Source organism: Pogona vitticeps, chromosome 2 (genome assembly GCF_051106095.1).
Source record: "Pogona vitticeps strain Pit_001003342236 chromosome 2, PviZW2.1, whole genome shotgun sequence".
Classification (NCBI taxonomy): Eukaryota; Metazoa; Chordata; class Lepidosauria; order Squamata; family Agamidae; genus Pogona; species Pogona vitticeps.
The window spans coordinates 20,411,742-20,438,939 of record NC_135784.1 but is presented as its reverse complement, the minus strand read 5'-3'; the positions used below and the strand labels follow the sequence as shown (position 1 = coordinate 20,438,939).

General features: G+C 44.0%; 2 protein-coding genes and 1 long non-coding RNA gene across 4 annotated transcripts in view; 1 reads left to right on the top strand and 2 right to left on the bottom strand.

Moving 5' to 3' along the window:
- Positions 1 to 27,198, bottom strand: part of LOC140703981 (uncharacterized) — an 84,122-nt gene that overhangs the window by 32,774 nt on the left and 24,150 nt on the right. The window contains exon 1 of one of the 2 annotated variants that reach the window (XM_078388264.1): positions 13,293 to 13,430. The exons of the other annotated variant lie outside the window; for it this stretch is intronic. The gene's annotated coding sequence lies outside the window, so the exon portion shown is untranslated. Of the gene's footprint in view, positions 1 to 13,292; positions 13,431 to 27,198 lie in introns of those variants that run through there. 2 annotated transcript variants of the gene reach the window in all.
- The window catches only part of LOC110071554 (uncharacterized), a 43,885-nt gene that overhangs the window by 8,321 nt on the left and 8,366 nt on the right, over positions 1 to 27,198 (bottom strand). Inside the window, exons 4-6 of the mRNA XM_078388299.1 lie at positions 26,322 to 26,386; positions 22,134 to 22,260; positions 19,992 to 21,145 (exon numbers count right to left, since the gene is read on the bottom strand). Coding sequence (XP_078244425.1) covers positions 19,992 to 21,145; positions 22,134 to 22,260; positions 26,322 to 26,386 — 1,346 coding nt within the window. The remainder of the gene's footprint in view (positions 1 to 19,991; positions 21,146 to 22,133; positions 22,261 to 26,321; positions 26,387 to 27,198) is intronic.
- Positions 13,494 to 15,878, top strand: LOC140704007 (uncharacterized). The gene is made up of 2 exons (XR_013542646.1): positions 13,494 to 13,917; positions 14,047 to 15,878. It is a non-coding gene; the product is annotated as an uncharacterized LOC140704007 (long non-coding RNA).

The following is a 27,198-nucleotide window of genomic DNA, read 5'->3' as shown; positions in this document are numbered from 1 at the left end:
TAATATGGTTTAACCATATTCACATGAACCACCCTCCTGCCTGGTTCTCCATCTTCTTTAATGATGTAATTACTGTCATTCATTTTGGCAATAATTCTGAATGGTCCTGCCCAATTTAATCGTAATTTGTTCCCTTTGAGAGGTCTCAGCATAAGTACCTCATCTCTAGGGTTAAAACTTCGTTCTCTGGCTCGTCTGTCATACCAGACTTTCTGTTTGTTTTTCTGCACTTGTAGATTCTCAGTGGCTAGTTCTAAATTTCTTTTTAGGGTGTTCATCAGGGTGTCTAAATATGAGATTACGTTTTCAGGATCATTTTCTTTTATTTGCTCCCTATTTTTTCTAATTAATCAAGGGGTCCTCTCACTTTTCTCCCAAACAGCAACTCAAAAGGACTAAATCCTGTACTGTCTTGGGGTAGAGATCTATATGCATACAACAGGAGCTGTAATCTCTGGTCCCAATTGTTAGGGTTTTCGGCAGAATAGGCCCTAATCATGCACATCAGGGTGCCATTAAATTTTTCTGTGAGCCCATTGGATTGCGGGTGATATGGGGAAGTATTTAGATGTTTGATCCCACATATTTGCCATAGTCTCTGCATAAGTTTTGAGGTAAAAGATGTTCCTAGGTCAGTCACTATCTCTGACACAAAGCCCATTCGACTCATATAACTCAGCAAGGCATCAGCCACTGTATGAGTCTCAATATTCCTCAGAGGAATAGCCTCTGGGTATCGTGTGGCATGGTCTACAATAGTCAGAATAAACCTGTTCCCCCTTTTGGTGACTCTATGCAATGGCCCTATAATATCCATGCCAATACGTTGAAATGGGGTAGAAATTTTGGGTAATGGGCACAGCTTTACCTTTGTTTTATCTCTGTTATTACCCTGTCTCTGACAAGTATCGCAACTCTGACAGAAACTCTTAATCTGCTTTCCCATCTCTGGCCAAAAGAAATTTTGTGCTATTCTTTGTTTGGTTTTATTAATTCCTAGATGAGCAGCAAATATATCTGAATGTCCTCTTTCTAATATTTTCTGGCGGTATTTTACAGGAACTACTAACTGCTTTTGAATATCTTCCCCTCCTTTCATGGGGTTTACCAGTGTCTCTCTGTACAATCCCTGTTCACTGTGGAACCTTTCAGGTGTTTCAGGGGTTAACTGTATTTCAGACACTTTCTCATTTTAGTGTGGGATCTGCTTGTTGTTCTTGAGAAAAACTCAGCTGTGTCTCTATTGTCGGTCATTCCCTTCCCCTGACTGTCACTCTTTTCTTCAGCTGCCTCTGCTTGCTCTTGTTGTGAACGTGTTAGAACTAGAACTATCTTAATATGCTCAGAGAGGTCTGTGCCAATCAAAACGGCCAATGGCAACTGTGAGGAAATTCCTACGTGCCAATTTCCCTGCCATCCCCGATATTGAATGGGTAATTCAGCCACAGGCAAAATAACAGTTTCTTGTCCTATTCCCTTCACTGCCATGCGTTCTTCTTTTAAAATGTATTTCTGAGGTACGATATCTGGGTGACATAGAGTTACTTGTGAACAAGAATCTTTCAGAGCTATGTATTTGTTATCTAAAGCACAAATATTGTCCCCAGCCGTTTTAAATAATTCTTGATCCGTTTTAATTAGAAAACAATGCCTAATCTCTGCCAAAGGAAGAGTAGATTCAATATTATCAGTCGGTGTAGAGAGCTCTGCTGGTGTTGCCATGGCTACTGACTCCTCCCCTTGTGTATTAACTTGTCCCTGCTGCACACAGTAAACAGCTTTAGGTTTGCTTAAATTTACTTTTTGTGGTAAAAATTCTCTATTTTCTCTGTTTTTACCACACTGGGATGCAATGTGACCTTTTTCATTACATTTAAAGCAGCTTCTAACATTCCATTGATCATTTCCAGCACCTTTCCCTACTTTTTCCTCCAAATTTTGCCCTCTGGCTTGGCTCTGTTCTGAGGACTTTCCCACAAAATGGCCACCAACCTTCTGCTGGTTTTTAAATTGTCCTTTAGGATATTTATTAGAGTCCTCCCAAGTTTTCCTCACACATTTTCCCTCAGAAAAGCTGGTTTTTTGTATCTGGGAAATGAAATCAGCAATCTCCCCTGCCTCTTTCAAATTCTGGGGTTTCTTGTCCCTGACCAAATATTTTAGTTCACCATGTAAGAGAGAATAAAACTGCTCCAACCCCACAACATTTTTCAGATCCCGAACTGTCTGAACTCCCTCCTGTAACAGTCATTCTCTCTTTCTCCATTTCAGGTTCCTTCAACCTGTATTCATGTGCTTGAGCTTGCTCCATTTTCCACTTTATAAATTCTACTGAGTCTTCCCTTGAGGCTCCTGATCTGAGGTAAAATCTCCCTCAAAATCCCCATTTTCCTCATCTGATCCAACTGCTGTTTCACAAGGCACCTGCTCAGTTTTCTTCCCTCTAGTCAAAGGCATTTTCCTCTCTTAAGGCTTATTATTCACTTTTAAAAGCCTTGATTTTAAAAGTCCACTTTTTCTCTTGTCAGTGAGTGTCTGTGTTACAATTTAGCTTCCAGCAATCATCCACTGGCAAGCTAGCTACTGTTACTAGGCCTCTCCCTCCAGCTAGGCCTCCCACCAAAGACAGAATTTTTCTTTCTGCCTCAGGGAACAAAATTTTAAACACACAGCTTCCCCCTGTCCCAGGCTTAGTTGTTTTGAGTCCCCTCAGCCTCACTGCCCTTGGCTCCGCTTTGTCCCCTCAGAGTTCTCCCTTAAACTCAGGACAAGCTAGCCAAACTGCCACAGATTTCAGCTTTGGGCCACTCTTTCCTCAGAAATGGTCACTACAGAGCTTCCCTGTCTTAGTCCCCAATCTGAGTTTGCACGCCCTTCTACTAGACTCTCTCCCCATGAGATAAATCCTAGAAGGTTACCCACACGCTCCCTCAGACGTCCCTGACTAAAGACCCCTGTTCTGGGCACCTTTCCAGTCAAGGCTTCACTGGATCTTCGAATCCCGCCGCTGGACAACAATTTTATTGTAATGTAGCAGGCCAATCTGATGTCACTGCCAACTCAGGCCTCTCAGAAGGCCCACCACACTACTTCACACTCGCTGCCACCAATTGTAATGACTATTTAAGAAGGACAAAGATTTCCTTCAAAACAAAACAGGTTTATTGAAACAACAAAATAAAATATGTAAATCACAAGTAGCTAATCAAGATGTCAATTACTGTATCTTAATTAATCAATCACAGACTTTCTTCACTGCCCACTTAGGCACGCAAGCCTTTAAACAAGCTCTTTCTCTCTCACACGCCAGATCTGATCCTTTTTCCTCCCACTTCACACTCCTTTTCTTCCAACTCCTCCCCCTCCAGCTCCACCCTCCGTCAACCCATTGGCTGATGATCCACTGCCCAACTGTGACGGACAGGTGGGGTCAGGACTGCCTGTTACAACAACCTTAAAAACAAACTTACTAGGTAAAAACCAGCATTCAAGACTCAGCTAGTAAAAGCCAGTCTGAAAAGGTGGGTCTTCAACTGTTGGCGGAGGGAGAAAAGGAAGGGACAACACAATCTCCTGAGTAAACTGGAGCTGCCACAGAGAACGCCCTTTCTCGTGTCCCCATCAGGTCTACCTGTGATGGCCCAGAGGTGGGTCACCTGTGAGGCTAAGAGCCGAGGAGGTTCACGTGGGGAGAGACAGTCCTTCAGATCGCTGGCTAGAGCTTGAGAGGCAATAAACAGGGCTTTGAATTGGGCTTGGAAACGGATGGGTAGGTATTGCTATTTAGCACACCGAGACCATACTATACCAGCCTTCTACGTAAGCACTGATAAATTGAGCATTTCATTAAAAAGAAAGGGTCAGACTGATTAATTTATTTACTAACACACACACACACACACACACCAGACATACAAGACACTCTAACTCATTCTCTCTTCCCCCGTTGTCATACACTATTCTGTTAAAAACATATTAGTAGTATATTTAATGAGCAGTTAAAGAAACCACAGAAACTTCAACAGGCATAAATTGTAAGTATAAAATATCAATCAATCTTCATTTGCTGTCTCCAGCCCATTAAGTAAGGATAAAATACATGATTCAAATACACAAGGCCTTTGCCCTACCTGATCGGCTTCTCCTCCATGACATCGAAGAGATGGACTACTTGTCGTTGGCCTCCTGCCAGCCCCTGAGGGAAAGACAAAAGAGTTGGGGAGCCAGTCCCAGAAGCTCATCGCAAAATAAGATCATAATCCTAAAAACACAGATTAAGTCTTTATTTAGCATCTGAGGATTCCTATCCCGGTTAAAGGTACACGTTCACATACTAAAAATTCTGCCGTTTCAGGAAACTGTGAGTGAATGATATTGCAAGAGGGCAGAAGACTGACTTTTTATTTTTATTTTTTATTGAGTAAAAGAATTTCTACAACAATTAAAAAACACCAAATGTCAGGATTTCTCCTTTTTTCCAGATACTACAGTTTAACTGCTGCGCCAGAATTTTTCTATTATTTTGGATCATCTTTTTATTTATTTATTACCACCTTTTTTTTCAAGAAATAAAAACAAATGAACCAAGCTTTGCCTTTCTTTGTTTTGACCCACATAAACTCCGTTTAATGCATTCCTATGGGGGGAAAACTCACCGGTAAGCGAAGATTCCCCATCCGGCCGCCATTTTCGCAGCCTCGGTAAGCGAGGGCAGGGCGCAAAAACGCAGGGGGAGGGCTCCCCCACGCTCCATCCGAAGCGCCTGCCGGCTTTTTGGGCCAGCTGACCAGCGGGCGTTTGGGAAGGAGAGTGGGGGAGGGCTCCCCCGCGCTCCCTCCAAAGCGCCTGCCGGCTTTTTGGACCAGCTGACCGGCGGGCGTTTGGGAAGGAGAGCGGGGAAGGGCTCCCACGGGCTCCCTCCGAAGTGCCTGCCGTCTTTTTCGGCCAGCTGACCGGCGGGCGTTTGGGAAGGAGAGTGGGGGAGGGCTCCCCTGCGCTCCCTCCGAAGCGCCTGCCGGCTTTTTGGGCCAGCTGACCGGCGGGCGTTTGGGAAGGAACGCGGGGGAGGGAACCCATAGGGAACATAGCAATGCGGTCGCTTTTGCGATCGCAAAATCCGCATTGATATGCAGCTTCGTCGTTAAATCCGACCATCAGCCATTCTCATGACATTCTCACAACATGCTCAAGTCAATGTAGATATCACTGTTTCAGTAATGTATACATGCTAAAAATTCCAGCTCATTCTAGGACTACTCTATTTGGAACTTTGTTCTGCCAGGTGATACCAAAAATGCGTCGGAGACAACGCATATGGAACGTGTTCAGCTTCCTCTCTTGCTGTGCACAAAGAGCTGTGGTGTCCCTCTGGGGTGATTTCCCTGCACCAATTCTCCATACAGGGAATCTTTTGGAATCCGACCATTAGCCATTCTCACAACATGTTCAAGCGAATGTAGATGTCATTGTTTCAGTAATGTATACATGCTAAAAATTCCAGCTCGCTCTAGGACTACTCTATTTGGAACTTTGTCCTGCCAGGTGATACCAAAAATGCATTGGAGACAACGCATATGGAACATGTTCAGCTTCCTCTCTTGCTGTGCATGAAGGGTCCAGGACTGAATGCAGTACAGGAGTGTGCTCAGGACACAGGCTCTATAGACCTGGATCTTGGTATATGCCTTCAGCTTATTATTAAACCATACAGTGGACCCTCTACTTATGGAATTAATCTGTATTGGAACGGTGGCTGCAAGTCGAAAAGTCTGTAGGTCGAATCTCCATTGACCTACAATGGATTGAAAACTGATTAATCCCATAACTTGCAGTTTTCATTCTATTTTTGTTCCATTTTGGGTTTTTTCCTGGTCTGTAGGTCGATTCTCCGGCTACAAGTCAAATCTAAATTTTGCGGCCAGAGAAGTCTGTAACTCGAAAAGTCTGTAAGTCGAGCTGTCTGTAAGTTGAGGGTCCACTGTACTTTCTTTGTGAGTCTAGAGAACATGGTAGCGAGAGTCAGAGATTGTTGAGTCAAGGTACACAAAGTCATGAACAACCTCCAATTCTTAGGTGCAGATGGTAATAAAGGGAGGTGAGTCCACACCCTGGCCCATGACTTGTGTTTTCTTCAGGCTGATTGTTAATCCAAAGTCTTGCTAGGCCTTGCTAAAACAATTCATGAGTTATTGGACGTCTTCAGCAGAACAGTCAACAACAGCGGCATCATTGGCGAAGAGGAAGTCCCGCATGCATTTCAGTTGGACTTTGGTCTTTGCTCTAAATCTAGAGAGATTAAAGACCTTTCCATCTGATATAATCCAGCGAGACACCTTCTGTTGCAATTCCAAAAGCGTGCTTCAGTATGACAGCAAAAAAGATCCCAAACAGGGAAGTATTTTTAAAAGGCCATTCCTGCTAACCAAATCAAAGGCCTTTGTAAGACCTATGAAGGCCACAAAAAGTGGCTGTCATCATTCCCTACATTTCTCCTGCAACTGTCTGAAGGAAAATACCATGTCAATGGTGGATGTATTAGCACGAAATCCTCACCGTGATTCTGGATAGACTCTGCCTGCATGAACCCGGAGTCTCTTCAGCACAACATGGGCAAGTAGCTTCCTTAAAACACTGAGAAGAGAGATGCCACAGTAGTTATTGCAGTCGCCCCTGGCGCCTTTGTTCTTATACAATTTGACGATGTTTGCATCCTTCATGTCCTGTGGTACTCCACCTTCACTCCAGCAAAGATGAAAGATTTCATACAGTTCGGTGGTGACGGTCTCTTTACAGCACTTCAGCACTGCAACAGGGATGTTATCCCTCTCAGGTGCCTTGCCAGAGGTGATGGAATCCTAGGCCACTTTTATTTCTGCTAATGTTGAACTGCTGTCCAACTCTTCCAAGACAGGCAGGCACGCAATGTTATTTAATGCCTCTTCAGTTACTACATTCTCTCTATAACTCAGAGTAGTGCTGCACCCAGTGTTCCATCTGCTGTGCTCGGTCTTGTATGATCATGCCTGTAGCAGTTTTAGAAATAGCAGTTTTGTTCTGTATTGGACGTAAAGCCTGCTTCATACCGTCGTTAATTCCCTTGATGTTACCGGTGTCCGCTGCTATCTGTATCTAAGAGCAGAGCTGAAGCCAATAATCGTTAGAACATCTCCTGGCAGTCTGTTGGACTTTGCTACGAGTAAGTCGAAGAACCTGCAAGTTGTACTCACAAGGACAGGCTTTGCATGCTGCTAGAGCTCTCCTCTTTTCCTCAATCGTTGGCACCCAATGTCGGGCCAAAAAAAACAGACACGAAAGAAAGGCTTGAGGAACAGCCCTCAAGCCATCCATCAAAGCGAGGCTTCAAACAGATGCAACTGATTGCTCACCATTCGCATGGCACGGGTCAAGATGTCTAATTCATCTATTACAGATCCCTGGTGAGTAATTTCAGTTTAAACTAGAAGCATGATGGGAATTGTCCTATCCCCTTTACAAGACAGACACAAACAGGAGTTAGTTTATCTCTTGCAAAGAGAAGGTTTTTTTAAATGACCATTCTGATTAATTAGTGGGAGATTTATTGACAGAGATAAGTTCTTGCTGTCCCTTTTATCCGGAGGGAGGTACTTGTAAACTTGCAGTTGGGAAATAATTGCAATTGAACTTCACAAAACTCCTATGGTTTCAAATAAAATCCTTAACACATGGCACCTCTGTAGGCATGTAATTTTACAGCTAGAAAATCCTTTGCTATTCCAGCAAAATGAGCTAATGGCTCTTCTGTCAACAAGTCCTAAAATTCTCCCACCTCCCAAACCCCCTGATGATGATCATGAAAAATAATCTGCATAAAAATTTTCATCCCTACGCAGTTTCCGCTTCTTCTCTCTGCCTACAAACACTGTAGGTCTCATCCTACAGAAAGACTGGCTGGAATGTTATGCTACTCAGCCAGCTCAAGACAGGAACTTTGACAACTGCATTCCATCTATGGGTGCTTTGCAATATGGTTTGCATAATTCAAATCCAAATTTCATTCCACAATGAGGTTTTTGTGATCACAAAAACGATTGCATAACGATGTTTTCAATGGCTAAAAATCGCTTTGCGATGATCGGTAAGCATTTCGCTTACCGATTATCGCATAATGATGTTTAAAAAACAGCCAATTGGTGGTTCCAAAAAGGGCCGCGTTTTCGCACCCTTTCCTCGCATACCGGGCAGCAAAAATTGTGGCTGGATAGAGGATTTTCACCTTAAGGTGAGTTTTTTGCCCATTGAAGGGGTTTCAATGCGTCCCTATGGGCTTTTTTGCCCCACATAGTGACAAATCCGTATAGCGACGATTTTTTTGGAACGGATTATCGTCGCTATGCGGGGCACCACTGTAAATGGTTCTCAATGCATTCCTATGGGAAATTTTCCTTCTGCTTATGAACGTTTCAACTAACAAACATTTTCTGAGACGGATTAAGCATAAGTAGACCTTACCCTCATTTTCAGGTGTGCTCCTAGTTTTCCAGTCAGGATTTGAAATAGCTTTATTGCCTCAGTGTCATTGCTGGCAGTGAGAGTTGTGTTACAGGCATTCATAAATTCCTCAGTCTTCAGTAGGTGATTCATTGCAATATCTACCACTAGTGACCATTTAATTCTCTTCTGACCAGTCACTTCTAAATTTTTGTTGGAGTACAATTGTAATTCAAATCGATGAGGATTACATGTTCGGTGTATTAGTGTCAGTGGCAGAGGTAAATGATCACTTTCTGTAATATTATCAATTTCAAATTGGGCAACATATTAATACGCAGAGTGCAACATTGCTATGTAGGAGATCACACTGCCACCCCTCTTAGTGAAATGAGTAAACTCTCCAGAAGAATCTCCCTTCACAGAATCATTTAATATTAGGCGATCCCTCTATTTTGTGAACTGAGCAAAGCAATACCCTGCATAATTTCATATTTTATCTTTGGATTTTTGACAACTTTCCGCCAGTATATAATCATGTGGATCTAATAACCCGATGAAAGTGGGTGTATAAACTTCCATCATTAGCACCTAAGTGTACAGTGGGACCTTGACTTACGAACATCCCAAGTTGCGAACAATTCGAGTTATGAATGACTCCGTTCGAAAAAGGCGCTTCGACCTACGAATGGATACTCGACCTCCGAAGGCAAAAAGGCGGGGGGAAAGGGCGGGAAATTCAAATTTCCTGGGTGTCTCGTTCCTATTGCCTTCTTGCAGACTCACATATTTGTCTCCCAGCTGTTGTTGAACTCCCCTTTGCTATGTTTTAGAAACTTTTCTGTTCATGCTGGGAGTTCAATCCAGGGATAGACGGCTCAGATGGTGCCTCTTTCCCTGGTCAGATTAGTTTAAAAAGCATTTCTTGATTAAAAGGATGAATTCTTTGGACTTCTTACGGCAACACCTTTATATTAACATCAGAAACCATGATCTCAAAATCAGTCAGAATTACAGCCGGAGTTTGACCAAAAGGCTCTATATCAAAAATAACATTTATGTGGAAAGGAGTTAGATCAAACTGTTGAGCTATAAACACTATATAAAAAGGGAGTTGGATAGAAATGAGGAGTGAAGGAGCAGCAAAGAGAGATGCTATTACCATGCTTGGGAAGGAGTGACGAGAAGTGCGCCATCCTCTGAGAAGAAACACCCAGTGGAAGGAAGTAGTTGCGCGGAGGGCATTTTGATCGAGATAGATCAGGCAGAGGAAGTGACAGGGAAACCGACTGAAGTGTGTCTAGTAGATGAAGGAGGGGCGGACGATAGTATGGGAGGATATAAAAGAGAGTGAAAGTGCGCGCTTTTTTAGTTTGTCGGTGGAAGGAGAACTAGGAAGGTATGTGGAAAGGGGTCCAGACTGAACCCATGCTCTATGCAGGAGAGGTACCGGGCATTGGAAAAGACTTCCCAAACTTACAACTCGATGGGGGATTGCTACCAGATCCCTTGATTCCTGGAGGGAGAGGGAGAGCCTATGATCCCTTGGAATGGACCGTTGTAGTTTACCCTCGGAATCACCCTGGTGGTCGGAAGGTGATTTGTCCTGGCCCTTTGTTCCAGCAGCAGCCTCCGGAGGGAGACTGGGCCAGGCATCCGTGCTGGGGGACGGTATGTGCTGTTCGCAGTACCCCGCTGCGCCCTTTGACGGACCGGGAACGTTTCGGGCTGGCCCCCTTTTAGAGGAGCCAGAAGGGGTCAATGTTGTAAGACTCAAGAAGTACAAACTGTTGACGGAGGATTGTTTGTTGGATTCGTTTGATCCTATTGCGTTAGTTCTGTTACTAATAAAAACGTTGCTTTAGAAGACCCTGAACAGCCTCCGCGTCTTTTTCCCGCCTTTACTACGAGCGCCCCCCCGGACAAAGGAGGACCTTGTCACAACGCCCTATCAGAACGGGAACCTCCCTCCTGATCCCAAATTAACACCTGAGAGGTTCTCCATTTTCAGATGGGAAAAATGCATCTTTTCACACATGGTCTCCTGGACAGAAACAAAGGAACTGCCTGCTATATAATAAGTCTTGGAAAACTGAAAAACTAAAGCTGTAGGTTTGAAAAATAGAAAGAACAAAAGAAAAATGTCACTCCATCCCCAGCTGAAATGTCACGGGATAAACATTTCCCACAGGGGAAGAAAACATGCTTTACTAGCTCAAAGCCTCACCTATAAAGCTGACACCTCCTTCGTTCCCTTGATTGGTCTCTTCCTGCTGAGGATCCTGTTTGGTGTCGAACTGAGGTTCCTCTGCTCTGCAGAAATCAGACTGATCTTCCACAGAGAGATGTTCCATCTGAGGATCCATGACGTACAATAAGAAGGTAGAAAAGAAAGAGGAAAAGATCTCAGCGGATGAGGTTGGGACTTTGAAAGAGAAGAGACATCTTCCACTGATTTTTTAAGAAAAATATTGGCAATTGGTAAAATTTGTAGGATTTCTTCCCTCAGTTTCTTGACCCTTTGGAGGAGAAAAAGGCATTCCTCACCGGAACCCACCGAAAGGCATCATATTGTGTCATTGCACCTACAACAGGGCTGGATTGAGTGCAGTGCCAAGGGTTGAGGTAACCCTGAAATTTACTTGGAAAACTATGCAGATGAGGAGGATGCACCTTGTTTTAAAGTGGAAGTTCTCTCCAATTTGGGGGATGGGTATTCATTTTCAAAATGAAATGAACACAGACCCCATGTCTTCCTTTCAAGCACCATAAAGAATAAATTCCAGCAGAACAGCCTCAAACAGGGAGCGAGTGCAGGGGTCACGGGCTCCCCATTTCAGATTCTACGTCCCTGGCATGGATTGGTCTCACCTCTAGCTCTTCCTGCTTTCTCTCTTCTGCCTGACTCAAACCCAGGAAACCTTCTGCCAGCGACACCGCCTGGGAAGTGGTCTCGGCTCCACATTCTCTCACCCAGCTCGACATCTCCAGGGGGAGGACGGCCAGGAACTGCTCCAAGATGACCAGATCCAGCATCTGAGCCTTTGTGTGTCGCTCTGGCTTGAGCCACTGACGGCAAAGGTGGTGGAGTCGAGTACAAACCTCTCGAGGACCATCAGCCCCCTCGTAGGAGAATTTCCTGAATTTCTGGCACTGCGTATCTGAGCTGGGCATCTCCTCATCTAGGACCTTCTCCACTGTTCTTTCAGAGCACGTCCGAAGCCTTGTTACCTGGATAACGACTGGGTCTCTTCCTGCTCTGGGGAGGGGTGTGTGTTGGTCCACCATTTTATTCTGTACTCAACAATACTTCCAACGCAGTCCTCGAACCACTGTTGTCCTGCTGAGCAAATAAGTTCCTTAACAGTTGATATGACTGAAGCTCTGCAAAGCAAAGAAACTCCCAAGTGAGCATCTGCCAGACTAAAAAAAAATGCAACAAAGAGAAACCAACCAAACCTCATCTCCAACATGGAAGACAGAAGGATCCTAAGGCCGAGATGGGAGAAAGGCATGTGGGGCTGTTCGTTCACCTCAGAGGCACAGACCAATGTGCTTCAGACCGTCAGAGACTGAGAAATGGAACCATCTTCCCTTTTTCCCTGATCCCTTTCTAACCATTCAGATCCTTTCTTCACCTTAAGACAAAACATAAGCCTTTCCCCTGACTTTCTTTTATACTTTGCTGCCTTCATATCCTTTTGATGTGGAAGAAATATTCAGGCAATCATTGCTTACCTTTTAAAAGGCTAGGCATCAATCAAAGCAGTGCCTCTGTTCATAACATCTACACAATCCTGTGAAACACTCACTTGTATTTTGGTTTCTTTTAGTCATTGTTTTACATTAAATTAGTTTTGAAAAACAATCTCATAAAAACATTCCCTGCTTATTAAGGAAGAATGGTTTAGCAGGTGACTGTTCTATTGCATACTTCACCCTCTAGGAATTTATTTATTTTATTTTTATTGATTAAATTTATACCCATCTAGACTGAAGTCTGTTCTGGGCGGCTAGTCCAGTTTCCTAACTAGCACAGGATAAAGCTCTCCATCAGACAGAATCTTTTACGTAGACAGCTCATAATTCCCCTCCCACATTTATTTATTTCTTTTTATTTAAAATCATTTTATCCAACCTATCTCCTTAAACAGGATCCAAGGTGATTTACATCACTAAAAAGAATATTTAGAAGTAGAAACAGTAAGTATCCAGAGAGCTTGTCAAAATAAAACAAAGACTAGATTAAACATTGTAAATAAAACCCAAGACTAAAAAGACATTTCAAAGCCATCAGAATCCCTGGAAAGGTCCCTCTCGGACCACCAGTCAGTCCTTCAAGGAAAGCCTGCCTGGAGAGGGTGGCCTTCATCCCCGTCTGGAAGGTCAGCCAAGAGGGAACCAGCCTCGTATCCCATCCGAGGGAATCCCAGAGTTTCGGGATCTCATGAGTTGTTGGCTGAAGGTGTCCTCCATTAAATGGGGGGCCCACCAAGCGCCACCCTTTCGCCCTCCAAGGGAGCCAAACAGGGGAACCTTCTCCTCCCCTGCAAGTGGCTCGGAAGGTGCAGGATCAGCCCTTTTGTGGGCACGAGAGGTGGAAGGAGGGGGGGTGGATGTGGCCCTTCAGGCAGCAGAAAGGCTTGGGCCGCAAACAGCCCTTGCTTGGGGGCTCCCCTCCGGCTGCCTCTCCTGCCCGGTCTTGGGGGGGCTTCCCTTCCCTCGGCTGGCCTCGGAGTTGGGGGGCCCTTCCCTCCCCCTCCCGCCCCTCCCCTCCCCCCCCATTCCTCCCCCAGTTCCTCCCCCCTCCAACCCCGACTCACCCTCCCTCCTTGTTACATGTGGCTCCTCGCTTTCTGTCCGGAAGAAGAAAAAGAAAAGAACCGGAAAGGACGCTTTTTTCGAAAGGGAGCATTTTCTAAGCCTAAGGTGATGCCGCACTGTCTTCTAAGATGCCCTTCTAGGAAATGGGTCTCTGTGCTTTTAACCCTTCATTTTCTGGTCTCCCAAAAGAGGCACAGCTCCCAAGATCTCCTTCTAGGAATAGAGACTCTGTGTATTTAACCCTTCGTTTCCTGTCTCCCGAAAGAGGGCCAGGGAAGCATCTTTGGCTATGTGCGGAGGTTTGGCTTCTCCAGCCCAGGCATCCGTGGCTCCCTCCGGGGTTCGAGGGAAGGGATCCGGGGCTCCCTTGCCCAGAAATCACTGGGATTTTCCCCACCCACAGCCTCCTTTACTTCTTCCCAGCTCTATTCAGCACCAGGAACTCCCACCTGGCCATTTCCATTGAAAACCAGTCTGGTTGAAGCTTTCCAAGAGAAACGGGAAAATTCCAATCCCTTTAATAATAAAAACAAACAAACCGAGATCTTTATGAGTGAAACGGATTCCTCTGCAGGATCCCCACCAATCCATGGTCAGATGGCAGGTTCCGACATTTTGGGGAAGGTAACACTTAAGAATCACTTGAAATAATGAGGATCCTTTTTTAAAAAATGAATCTGTTTTTACTTTCATCCTGCTGTGTCCTTGTTTACTCTTTCACTAATGCTAGGTTCCCTTCGCCTTTCTTTCTAGAGAAGAGGTACCGATTGGAGAAGGCAGTGAGAGGAGAGAACAGCCACAAGATGGATTCTAGTAAACTGTGGGAAGCATGCCTGGACCAGTGCTTCTTTGGTATAGTTCAGAAGAGAGAATGTGGGTGTTTCAAAACCTGGTTGTCTGATAGTTTAATGAAATATCTTTTGATAAAGAACAAAAGAAATTCAGGAAAAAGTCTCATTATGTTTTGGTGGCTTCGGGTTGAGAATCATTTTAATGATTACAAAGATCAGGCACAGGGGAGATGCTTCCCTTTTCTGACTCTCCCATGTTTTCAAGCCCATCCGTCTGTGGCCGTCAGGTGAAAGAAGAATCCCACCTTCCTTCCCTCCATCTGAGCCTTGGGATGGGATTGGCAGAGCTTCAGTGGTCTGGTCTGTTCAGGCAGCCTTTGGCCAGAAGGAAAATGCTGGTTCTGAGGCCACGTTGGAGGCATTCTTAAGTGCAAAATAAAATGCTGGAGAAAAGCAACACACGAAGGCTCAGATCCTGGACCTAGTGATCCTGGAGTACTTCCTGACCATTGTCTCCGTGGGGAGGTTGAACTGGGTGAGAGAATATGGAGCTGTGACCACTTCCCAAGCGGTGGCCCTGGAACAGGATTTCTCAAGTCTGTGGCAAGAAAGAGGGTGGGGGGGAAGCAGGAAAAGCAGAACTTGAGAGCAATTCCTGCTGGAGACTCAAGGTCTGCAGTCCACCATCCCTGCTGCCCATCTCCCTGTCAAGCTTATTTTCCTGTTGTATGTCATGGATCCTCAGACGCTGCTCAGGCTGATTTCCCCATGGCTGAGAAACCTTCGTTTGACACCAAAAGGAGTCTCCAGTGATAAGAAAACAATTGAGGAACTGAGGAAGGTGCCGTTTTGATGGGGAATACTATGAAGATATGTATTTCTCTCCCCTGTGAAAGGAAAGGTCTATGTATATTCCTCCCCTGGATTGGAGGGATGCTGTTCTTTAGTTCCTTCTATACCTCAAACAAGTGTTTTGATTTTTAGTTTTCTACTATTGTTGTTTTAAACAGGCTCCATGCACTCTGGAGAGATTGGATTCTTTTTACCTACCCTTTCAACTTTTTTCTAACTAGTTTTCTTATCAGAGGGAAGTCAGTTCTTCAAAAATCAAGGGTCTTGTGTCAGATTTGCTTGACACCCCCCCTCCCACCAAGATGCATGGCAAAAGAGATCACGGCATAGTCATTATTTCCTAGTGGCTCAGTGACATTCACGTCCTTAACCAAGTCCTGCGTCACCTGTCCTCTGGTGTGCTCTATCGTAAGTTGTTCCAAGACAGAATCAAGAAATCCCGTCTCTCTTTCCTGACCCGAGCATGTATTGCCCCAGTCGATGTGAGGCTAACTCAAGTCCCGCATGATTCCAATCCTGTCCCTCTTGGATCCCTCCCTGATTTGGCTCCTCATTTCAAGGTCCCCCTCAAGTTTTTGATCTGGAGGATGACAGAAACCCCTTCCCACTATCCCATCGCTCCTTGGGTGTGGTAGTTCAATCCACAGGTATTCTATGATGGAGTCAGACCCACCATCCATCTCCATTCTCCTGGATTCTACCCCTTCTTTGACATAGAAGGGGCCACCCCACCTCCGACGCACCTGTCACACACACCCAGTTCCCCTGTTTGTTCTTCCACACAACCCAGGTACACTTTTGAGTATGACATTTACTTTTCCACCCTTTTCCACCACCACCAGAGGATATATTCCTCACTCTATTACATATGACTCTTAAATCACAGTTCTCCAATATAACAATGTTTATTTATGTGTTTATCAGTAAATCATGTAAAGTGAATCATGGATGGTCTTATTTTATTCATTCAAGAAATTGTGCTTTGGTAACATTTATATTTGCTTTGTTAGAATCATTTCAATCAATGTATTTATTCATTTCTTATCTTGTTCTCTCTCTCTCTCTATTCTTCTCTAACACAAGACGGGTCCTAACTGCCTTAACTGATATCACTAACTGAAGTCCCTAACTCTAACTCACATCCCTAATTCATCCATAATTCAGACTCTAACTGATCTTTAACTGTCTTCCATTCTTCTTATATATCCTTAGTTCCGCCTCTTCTGTACAACCATTGGCTTCTGAATCAGGGTTCCATTGTGATGGACAGGAGTGGTCACTGACCTGTCCGTCACAACGCCCCTCCCTCTCCCTCCTACAGAGTTTATAGCCAGGGATAGAAGTATCCCACTGGTTCCCCGAATTCCACCAGGCTTCCGTTATGACCACTATATCAACATTATCCCTAGCCACTAAATGTTCTACCTCTCTCATCTTTGCTCAGATGCTTCAGGCATTTGCATATAAGCACCTGTGTACAATGTCCCTCAAGAAGGGCTGTTTGTTTGTTTCTTTTTCCCCCACAGCTTCTCCTTCCAGTGGACCAACTCTCACGTCCCATCATGCTACAAATCCTAATTCTTACATGTCACTTTGTGGTTCTCTACCCTCTCCACCTGGCCTGGCATGCTCTGGTCCATGGGGTCACAAAAAGTTGGATATGACTTAACAACGAAACAACAACCCTCTCCATCCTCATTCCACAGGGATGAGGAGTCCCGAACCACACACTGCCCGGTATCAGTCAGCTTTTCCCTGGGATTCAGTTTAAAAGCTGCTCTGCCAACTTTTTAATGATACGCACCAGCCGTCTGGTTCCGTGTTTGTTCAAGTGAAGCCCATCCCTTTTGTAGAGACCCAGCTTGTCCCAAAATGTTCCCCAGTGCTTGGGGAGGGGCATTCCCCCACAATTATTTCACTGCATAATATGCCAACACCAGGGGAATCCACCCAAAGGACCTTCGTCTTTTCCGAGTTCAACCTTAGTCTGTTGTTCCCAGCGCTTGGGGATGAGACAACATGCAATGCAAAGGGGTTGGAAGGAGAGAAAGTATTGCATGTTGTCCACATAATCGTGACACAAAACTCCTGATGAGGAGGCTTATTGCAGAGGCATCATATAGATATTAAATGGCAACAGGGAGACGATTGACCCCGAGGGACCCCACAAGTGATAGTTAAAGGGGTGGATAGTAACCCTCTCCCCTAGTTGCACTCTCTGGGGACAGTCCTCAAAGAATGCCTGGAGCCAGGACAGAGCAAGGCCACTGAGTCCTAACTGAGAGGGCCAACAAAGGGATTCCACCTACAAGGTTTGGAGTAGGGGAAATAAGGGTGTGCCATGTGTACCAGGAGCCTAAATGTTATGAGGAAGAAATGGCAGGAGGCCATGAAAGAGGAAGTGAAATCCATGGATGACCACAAGGTCTTCACTGAGACTAGGCTACCACCTGAGCATAAGGTGATTGGCAGCAAGTGGGTTTTCAAAAGAAAATTGCAAGATAATGGAGAATTTAGGTACAAAGCGAGGTTAGTGGCTCAGGGCTTTACACAAAAGAAAAAACCTGCATTATGATGAGGTGTTTTCGCCTACTGTGAGAGCAGAAACCATGAGAGTAGTGTTGGCTTTAGCAACATCCAGGGATTATCTTATAAACCATTACGATATAACAACTGCATATTTAAATGCAGACTTGAAAGAAGAGTTATACATGGCAAAAGCACCTGGCTTTCAAGGGTCAAAACCAGGGATGGTTTAGAAATTGAATAAGGCTATTTATGGGTTACGACAATAGGCTCGAAACTGGAATCAGTGTCTTCATGCAGTTATAGAAAAAAAGAATTACAAGAACAGTCTGGCTGATCCATGCCGATATATAAAAGACAATGGAAATGAACTGAATATATTGTTAGCATATGTGGATGACCTATGTTTCATAATAATAATAATAATAATAATAATAATAATAATAATAATAATAACAACAACAACAACAACAACAACAACAATAACAATAACAACAACAACAACAACAATAATAATAATAATAATAATAATAATAATAATAATAATAATAATAATAATAATAATAATAATAATATAATTTATTGTCATTGTAAGTATATACACAGTATACCATACAACGAAATTCACAGACACCCAGAGACCAGACACATGCACACACATAACATTCCCCAAACACTCCCCACCCACTAGAAGTCCCCCACTAAAAATACAAACATGTACACCTCAGGCCAAGTAACACAGTCCAACTAATTATTCACTACTGGTGGTCTTTAAGCTCATTATTAATTGCAATTATAGCTCTAGGATAAAAACTATTTAGAAAACGTGTGGTCCGAGTCTTAATTGTTCTATATCTTCTGCCAGACGGTAACAGTTCAAAAAAGTTATAAGCAGGATGGGAAGAGTCTCTCAGGATGCTGTGTGACTTCCTCAGACAGCGGGATGTGAAGATGTCATCCAGGGTTGGTAGCTGGAGCCCGATGATATTCTGGGCAATTTTAATGGTTCTCTGTAGAGCTTTTTTGTCTGCTACAGAGCTACTCCCAAACCATGCCAGAATGCCATAAGTTAGGACACTCTCAATGGTGCTACGGTAGTAGGACAGAAGTAAATGCTGTGATAAATTTAACTTCCCGAGCATTCTCAGGAAATACAGCCTCTTCTGTGCCTTCTTTATTAGCATGTTGGCATTTATAGTCCATGAGAGGTCCTCTGAGATGTAAGTACCCAGAAATTTAAAACTACCAACTCTCTCCACTTCCTCACCGTTTATGTACAGTGGTAAATGTACATTTCTCTTTCTCCTAAAATCAATTATGAGTTCTTTAGTTTTTTTGATGTTAAGTGTGAGATGATTTTCTTTACACCATAGTATCAATCTTTGTACTTCCTTTCTATAAGCAGACTCATTGTTCTTATTTATGAGTCCCACCACTGTCGTATCATCCGCAAATTTAATAATTGCATTGGTGTTATATAGTGGGGTGCAATCATGTGTGTACAGGGAATAGAGGAAGGGACTCAGCACGCAGCCCTGGGGAGCTCCTGTACTTAGTACCAGGGTAGAAGAATGGTGGGATCCCATCCTTACTGACTGTGGCCTATCTGTCAGAAAATCCTTTATCCACATGCAGATCTCCTGAGGTAATCCCAGGTTGATCATTTTTAAAATGTCAAAGGATCAGAGCCAGATAAACATGTTTGAAAGGGAACTGAAAAAGGCATTTAAATTGGAAAATTTGGGTCCAATACAAAATTATTTAGGGGTGCAAATAAAGAAACAAAACAAAGGTTTTGTACTGAGTCAGAAAATGAAAATTGAGCAGATGGTAGAACGATACAATTTGCAAGACTGTAAAAGTGTTCAAACCCCTATGGTTATAGATTTCGAAAAGTCTGATGAATTAAGCAAAGAATTCAAAAATCAAGGAATGTACCAGTCTGCAATTGGGAGTTTAATGTATTTAGCGAATTGGACCAGGCCAGACATTGCAGCAGCAGTGAATATACTTAGCAGACACGTGTCAAAGCCAACTGTAAAACATTGGCAAGGTGTTAAAAGAGTATTTAAGTATTTAAAAGGAACAAGTGACAAATGTTTATTTATAAAGCCTTCAAAAGAATTGAATTTAACGGCTTACGTCGATATTGACTGGGCGAATGATGAAAGCGACAGGAAATCAATGTCTGGATTTTCAGTAATGTTTGCAAACACCCCAGTAGGATAGAAATCTAGGAAGCAAAATTCAGTTGCTACTTGTACAGCAGAAGCTGAATTTGCTGCTTTATCAGAATTATGTTCTGAAGTAGTCTGGAACAAGCAAATAATTAAAGATTTAAAAGTTAAAACACATAACGCAATAAAAGAGTTGAAAGACAACACAACTTGCATACAGATGGCTGTAACTGAAAAAATGAGAAATAGAGCAAACATGTAGATATTAAATATAATGTAAGAGAAGCTGGCATCTGTATGGTTTCTCTCCTGTGTGAACCCGCATATGACTCACAAGCTGTGAATTGAGAACAAAACATTTCCCACAGCCCTGGCATTTGTAGGGTTTCTCTCCTTTGTGGAGCCTCATATGACGCACAAGGTGTGAATTCTGAGCAAAACAATTCCCACACTCCTGGCATTTGTATGGTTTCTCTGCTGTGTGGATTCTTCTGTGGTTCACAAGCTGTGAATTCTGAGCAAAACATTTCCCACAATTCTGACATTTGTAGGGTTTCTCACCTGTGTGGATCCTCATATGCCTCATAAGTGGTGAATTTGAAGTGAAACATTTCCCACAGTCCTCGCATTTGTAGGGTTTCTCTCCTTTGTGGATCCTCATATGATACACAAGGTGTGAATTCCAAGCAAAACATTTCCCACACTCCTGGCATTGGTAGGGTTTCTCTCCTGTGTGAACCCGCTTATGACTCAGAAGGTGTGAATTCTGAGCAAAACATTTCCCACACTCCTGGCATTTGTATGGTTTCTCTGCTGTGTGGATTCTTCTGTGGTTCACAAGCTGTGAATTCTCAGCAAAAGATTTCCCACAATTCTGACATTTGTAGGGTTTCTCACCTATGTGGATCCTCATATGACTCATAAGTGATGAATTTGAAGTGAAACATTTCCCACAGTCCTGGCATTTGTAGGGTTTCTCTCCTTTGTGGATCCTCATATGATACACAAGGTGTGAATTCCAAGCAAAACATTTCCCACACTCCTGGCATTGGTAGGGTTTCTCTCCTGTGTGAACCCGCATATGACTCACAAGCTGTGAGTACCGAGCAAAACATTTCCCACACTCCTGACACTTGTATGGTTTCTCTCCTGTGTGGAACTTCATATGACTCACAAGCTGTGAATTCTTTGCAAAAGATTTCCTACATTCCTGGCTTTTGTGCACTGTCTCTCCTGTGGAAACTCTTCGATTGCTCAGAAAGCGTTCCTTGCAGTTTAAACATTTCCCAGATATTTTTCTAAAAAAGCAATTCTTTTCAGTGCAGCCCCTTCTGTGAACCATCCGTGCTACCATCAGAGGAAAATGTTTTCCACACATGATGCATTTGTAGGGCTTCTCTTGGGTACAGGTTTCTTTTGTGTGGGTTCTCCGGTGTCCTGTAAACTCTAATTTGCATGTAGACGTCTTAGCATATCTAGGGCATATATTTTTCTCTCTCCATTTATCTGCAGGAAAGAAGGACAAAATCAAAAACAGGTGGAACTGAAGAGATGAACAGATCTAGAGAGAAAAGAAAAAATAAGTTTTGTGAGGCAAGAAATCTCTAATGGAAAGACGAAATTGTCAGTCTTTCAAATACTATAATACATTGTCCTTTTTCCTCTTTTAATTTTCCATCACATCTATAAACTAATTTAAGAAAGCTAAGAGAAACATCCTGATTTCCTCCATGGACACCAGGTACCAACATTATACTCTTTATAAGGTCCAGGTCAAGGTCTTTATATGGAATTAGGACTGTATGAGGACTTTTAAATCTTTATACAGGTTTTGTTTTAGCTTAATATGGTTTACTGTTACAGTGGTACCTCGCTAGATGACGACACCGCTGTACTATGAATCCGCAGGACGGTGACTTTTTGCGATCGCTATAGCGATTTCCAAAACTGTCATTCCAAAGGGGGAATTCCACTGGACGTTGAATAGGTCCGTGCTTCGCAAACCGTTTGTTCTCAAGACGATTTTTCCAGCTGATCGCCGGGTTCCTAAAATGGCTGCCTTGTGTTTTCCGGACCCATGCTTCGCAGGGCAGCCATTTTAATAGCTGATCAGTGCTAGGAAAATGGCTTTCCTATGGGCGATCTTCGCTGGACGACGAGGTAATTTCCCCATTGGAACACATTAAATCAGTTTCAATGCATTCCAATGGGGAAAGGCTTTTTGCATGACGACGATTTCGCTTAACAGCGATTTTTCTGGAATGGATTATTGTCGTCATGCGGGGCACCACTGTATTTTCTTGTTATTTTGATGGCTTTACTTTTATTTTCCGTAGGATCACTGCAGCAACAAATTTGCCAACATTGCAGTGGCTAAAGTGATTTAGGACACCATTCTAGCATGTAAACACTACTGTTGCTGTTATTGTTGCTAGTCGTTATTGTACTGGTAATGATGGAGATTAGCGTCAACCAGACAAGAAGAGAGCCTTACCAAGAGAGGATACCATTTGCCAGTTCTCTTCCATGACCTCCTGGTGGAGGGCCCTCTGGTCAGGATGTAGCAGTGCCCACTCCTCCTGGGTGAAGTGCACGGCCACCTCCTCAAAGGTCACTGGACCCTAAAAATGGAAAAGAAAGAAGGCCTTCTTCATAGGATTAATAAAGATAACCTCCTCAATCCCAAGGAACAACTGAAGAGAAGTTGGTGGATCTCATATTGTAGGTTTCAACTTAATACTGGAGGGAACATTTACTAAGGGCTACCAGTCACTTTGGCCAAATGCTCCCTCCAGGAAGAGAGGCCTCCAAACCGCTGTTGCTGGGAAAGAACAGGGGGAGGGAAAGGGCTAATAGTGACCCACCGTCCCTCTTTGTCAGCTTCCTTGAGGCAACCAGGGACCCTCTGTCAGCAATAGGATAATTAAAGCAGCCAAGCCTATAACAACGGAACAGGCCACAGCGATAATTAATGGGTCTCTCCGGGAGAGCAAGGTTCCTCTTGCCCTTAAGGAGACACTCATTAGGCCCATTAGGAAGAAACCAAATTTGGCGGTCGATGAAATCAGCAATTATAGGCCTCTCTCCAATGTTTCCTTCCTTAGCAAAGTGGTAGAGAGGGTGGTTTCTGATCAGCTTCAGGCGCTTCTGAATGAAACTAACGCTCTGGATCCATTTTAGTCGGGATTCAGGCCGCGCCACAGTACAGAAACGGCACTGGTCGCACAGTTGGATGACCTGCTGAGGGAGGCTGACAGGGGCAATATGTCCTTGTTGGTCCTCCTCGATATCTCAGCCGCATTTGATACCTGGGGAGGCTCTCTGAGCTGGGAATTGGTGGCCTGGCATTTGCCTGGCTCCGTTCCTTCTTGGGGGACCATCCCCAGAGAATACAGCTTGGGGAGAGTGTCTCGGCCCTGTGGAGTCTCAACTGTGGGGTTCCACAAGGGTCGATTATCTCCCCAATGCTGTTTAATATCTATATAAGGCCGCTGGGTGGGGTCATCAGGAGGTGTGGGGCTTCGTGCCACCAGCACGCTGATGACACATAGCTTTACATCTCCTTTTCACCTACTTCAGTGGATGCCGTTCTGTCCTTTTAGCGCTGCCTGGAGACCGTACTGCAATGGATGCGGCTGAATGAGTTGAGGCTGAACCCAGACAAGACAGAGGTCTTGAGGGTGGGTGGTTCCTCCATCTGCGGTCTGAGTGATTCCCTCTCTTTTGGGGGGAGGACACTTGCCGCAAAGAGCTGTGGGGATTTTGTAGTCTAGAGCTCCATCTTGTGGGTGTTTAGCATAATCATAATTTAGTATAATCATGCATTGTCCTGTGTTTCTCCTTATAATCATCCCATTGTTATGTGATTCTCATTGTGCGCAGGCGTGGAATGCCTTAAGACTGATAACTGTTTGATGCCCCTTTGGTCAATTTCTTATTTATGCTAATTTTGCTTGTTTTGCATACTTAATAAAACATCTGGGGTGAGGCAGAAGGGGGCCATCTTCTTCCTTTCTACCGGTCCATGAATACTAACAAGATAAAGTCTTTTTTATCAGAGAGCTCTCTCATCAACTGCTGCTGGGTAGCAGTTCCCTGGCTATCTTCCCACAAAGAGCGAAGCATGCAGCTTGGGGATACACCTGGACCCAGCGCTTACCATGGAAACCCAGGTGGCGTCCGAGGCTGACTCCGTCTATTTTCATCTGTGGCGGATTGCCCAACTGCGACCCTACCTTGATGGGGGGGTCCCTCACTACTCTCATCCACGTGCTCGTAATCTCACGATTAGACCACTGCAATGCGCTCTATGTGGGGCTACCTTTGAGACTGATGCGGAAGCTGCAAATGGTGCAGAACACGGTGGCCAGACTTCTTAGCATATCTCTCCCACTCTGGCTGCCTTACACTGGCTGCCCATTCGCTTCCATATCGACTTCAAAATGTTAATGATGACGTATAAAGCCCTAAACGGGTTGGGACCTCGGTATTTGGCAGATCGCCTTCTCCCACCCAGATCTACCCGAATTACTTGGTGTAACGGGCAGACATAACATCACATGTCCGTCACAGCTGGGCAGTGAGTCATCAGCCAATGGTGAGACGGAGGGTGGAACTTAAGGGGAGGAGCTGGTATAAAAAGGGGGGTGAAGAGTGTGTGAGGGAGATTGGAGATGAGAGCTTGTGCTGAGAGTTTAAAGTGATTAGTGGCTAGAGTGAGAGAGAGAGCCTGTCAGTGTGAAATAGCCTGTGTGAGCCAGTGATTTATTTACAGTGATTGACTTATTGATTCTTTACCAGTGATTTACCATTCTTATTTTTGTAATCAATAAACCAGTTTTTGTTTTTCAAAGTTACACTTGTCCTTCTCTTGATTTTTAAGGATAAGTTGGTGGCAGCAGAGTTTTTGAAGTGAAGTAGCAACCACTCTCTGAGGTTTGAGGGTGGCTGTTACACTCGGCATAGCCAGGAGGGTCGGTTGAGGGGCCTAACGCTGAGAGAGGCCCGGAAAGAAAGAAACCGGGCCTTCACCGCAGTGGCCCCTCGACTACGGAACCGCCTTCCATCAGAGATCCACCTGGCTCCCTCGCTGGGTGTTTTTAAGAGCCATTTAAAAACTTGTCTCTTCAGGCAGGCTTTCCCTCATGTCAATTCCTGAATTCTATCTTTCTGTTCTTGGATTCTCCATCTTGATCATGATATATTATTGTTCAAATGATTTTTATGATTATGAATGTTGTTTATTTTTTATTGTGATGTTTTTATTGTTATTTAATGATTTTACAATTTTGTAAGCCGCTCCGAGTAGACGCTGTCTAGGGGGCGGGGTATAAATCGAATGAATAAATAAATAAGTAAATGCTAGAATGATCCGGGCTTTGGGAGGAGAGATGGGAAAGGAATTCCTGTTGTCTCTACCTTCACTTTTGGAAAACCTCAAACAACCCACTACTTTTGGGCTGCCTTCCTCCCGAGCAAGTGACTCAAGGGAAAAACTTAAGAGTTTAAAACAGCATAAATTATACATTACAAAGGAATTAACTATGATTAAAAATACATTAAACAATTAAAAACATTTACAACCTTAAAAACAAACTTACTAGGTAAAAACCAGCATTCAAGATTCAGCTACTGAAAGCCGGTCTGAAAAGGGGGGTCTTCAGCTGTTGGTGGAGGGAGAAAAGGAAGGGGCAACCCAATCTCTGGGGGAAACTGGAGCTGCCACAGAGAAGGCCCTTTCTCATGTCCCCATCAGGTGTACCTGAATTGGCCCAGAGGTGGGTCACCTGTGAGGCTCTTAAGAGCCAAGGAGGCTCACATGGGGAGAGACAGTCCTTCAAATCGCTGTCTAGAGTTTTACAGTGGTGCCCCGCATAGCAAGGTTAAACCGTTCCGGATTAACCTTCGCTATGTGAAAACTTTGCTAAACAGAACGGGGAAGCCCGTTTAATGTTCCAAATGGGCACAAAACTCACCGTTTAGCGAAGTTTCCAGGGTCCGGCAGCCATTTTCGCGCCCTCGGTAAGAGAGGGGAGGGTGCGAAAACGCGGCGCGCGGCCATTTCGGGGCTTCCTGCGGCGATTTTGGAACCGCCGAACAGCGAAACGCTTACCGATCTTCGCTATGCGAGTTTTGCCCATTGGGGCCGACGCTATGTCTCCGCATTAGCGATCCCGAAAACGGGATCGCTATGCGGATTCGTCGTTATACGGTGCGCTCGTTAAACGAGGCACCACTGTATAGGGTAATAAACAGGACTTTGAATTGGGCTTGGAAAACAGTGGGTAGGTATTGCTCTTTATCACACTGAGAAGACCATACTATACCAGTCTTCTACGTAAGTACTGATCAAATGGAGCATTTCATTAAAAAGAAAGTGTCAGACTGAATAAGGGCAAAGTGGTTGAATGTACAGGGATTCGTTAGGAATTTTTACAAATTCATTTACTAATACACATACACTTTATTTAGATTTATACCCCCCCTCTAGATAAAGTCCACACACACACACACAAATACACACACAATACACCAGACACACAATACACTCTCACTCATGTTTCAAAAATATAATAGTAGTACATTAAATAAACAGTTAAAGAAACCACAGAAACTCCAAGAAACATAAATAGTAAGCATAAAATACAGTATATAATTGAAATACACAAGGCATTTGCCCTACCAGATCGGCTTCTCCATGGCAAGGAAGAGATGAAGGACTACTTGTCGTTGGCCTTGCACCGGCCCCTGCGGGAGAGACGAAACAGTCGAGGAGCCAGTCCTAGAAGCTCCTCTCAAGAGAAGATCATAATCCTAAAAACGTGGACCAAAAACTAAAGTCTTAATTTAGCACCTGAGTATTCCCACCGCAGTTAAAGGCACACATTCACAAAAATTCTGCCATTTCAGGAAACTGTGGGTGAATGATATTCAAAGAGGGAAGAAGACTGGGACTTTTTATTTTTATTTTTTATTGAGTAAAAGAATTTCTCCAAAAATTAAAAAACACCAAATGTTATGATTTCTCCTTTTTTCCAGATACTAGAGTTTAACTGCTGTGCCAGATTTTTTTTATTCTGGATCATATTTTTATTTATTTATTACCACCCTTTTGAAGGAGATAAAAACAAACGAACCAAGTTCTGTCTTTCTTTGTTTTAACCCACGTTGTAGAAAATGAATGGAAAATCTGGTGGGGGTGTTCCTTGTCTCTCTCCACCTGCTGTGAAACCATTGCTTTCCTCTGGGTTTCTTTCCCCCTCTCCACCCCATGATTCCTACCTTCTTCCTAACTGTTAAGCTCAGTTCTTCAAACATTAGCTGTAGAGAGTACACGTGGTTAGGAAAAGAGAGACCGGCATCTCAATGATACTGTTGACCACGGTATCCTCCTGGGGAGGCTCTCTGAGTTGGGTATCGGTGGCTTGGCTCTCGCCTGGTTCCGTTCCTTCTTGGAGGACCGCCCCCAGAGAGTGCAGCTTGGGGAGAGTATTTCGGCCCCGTGGAGTCTCAAATGTGGGGTTCCACAGGAGTCGACTATTTCGCCAATGCTGTTTAAC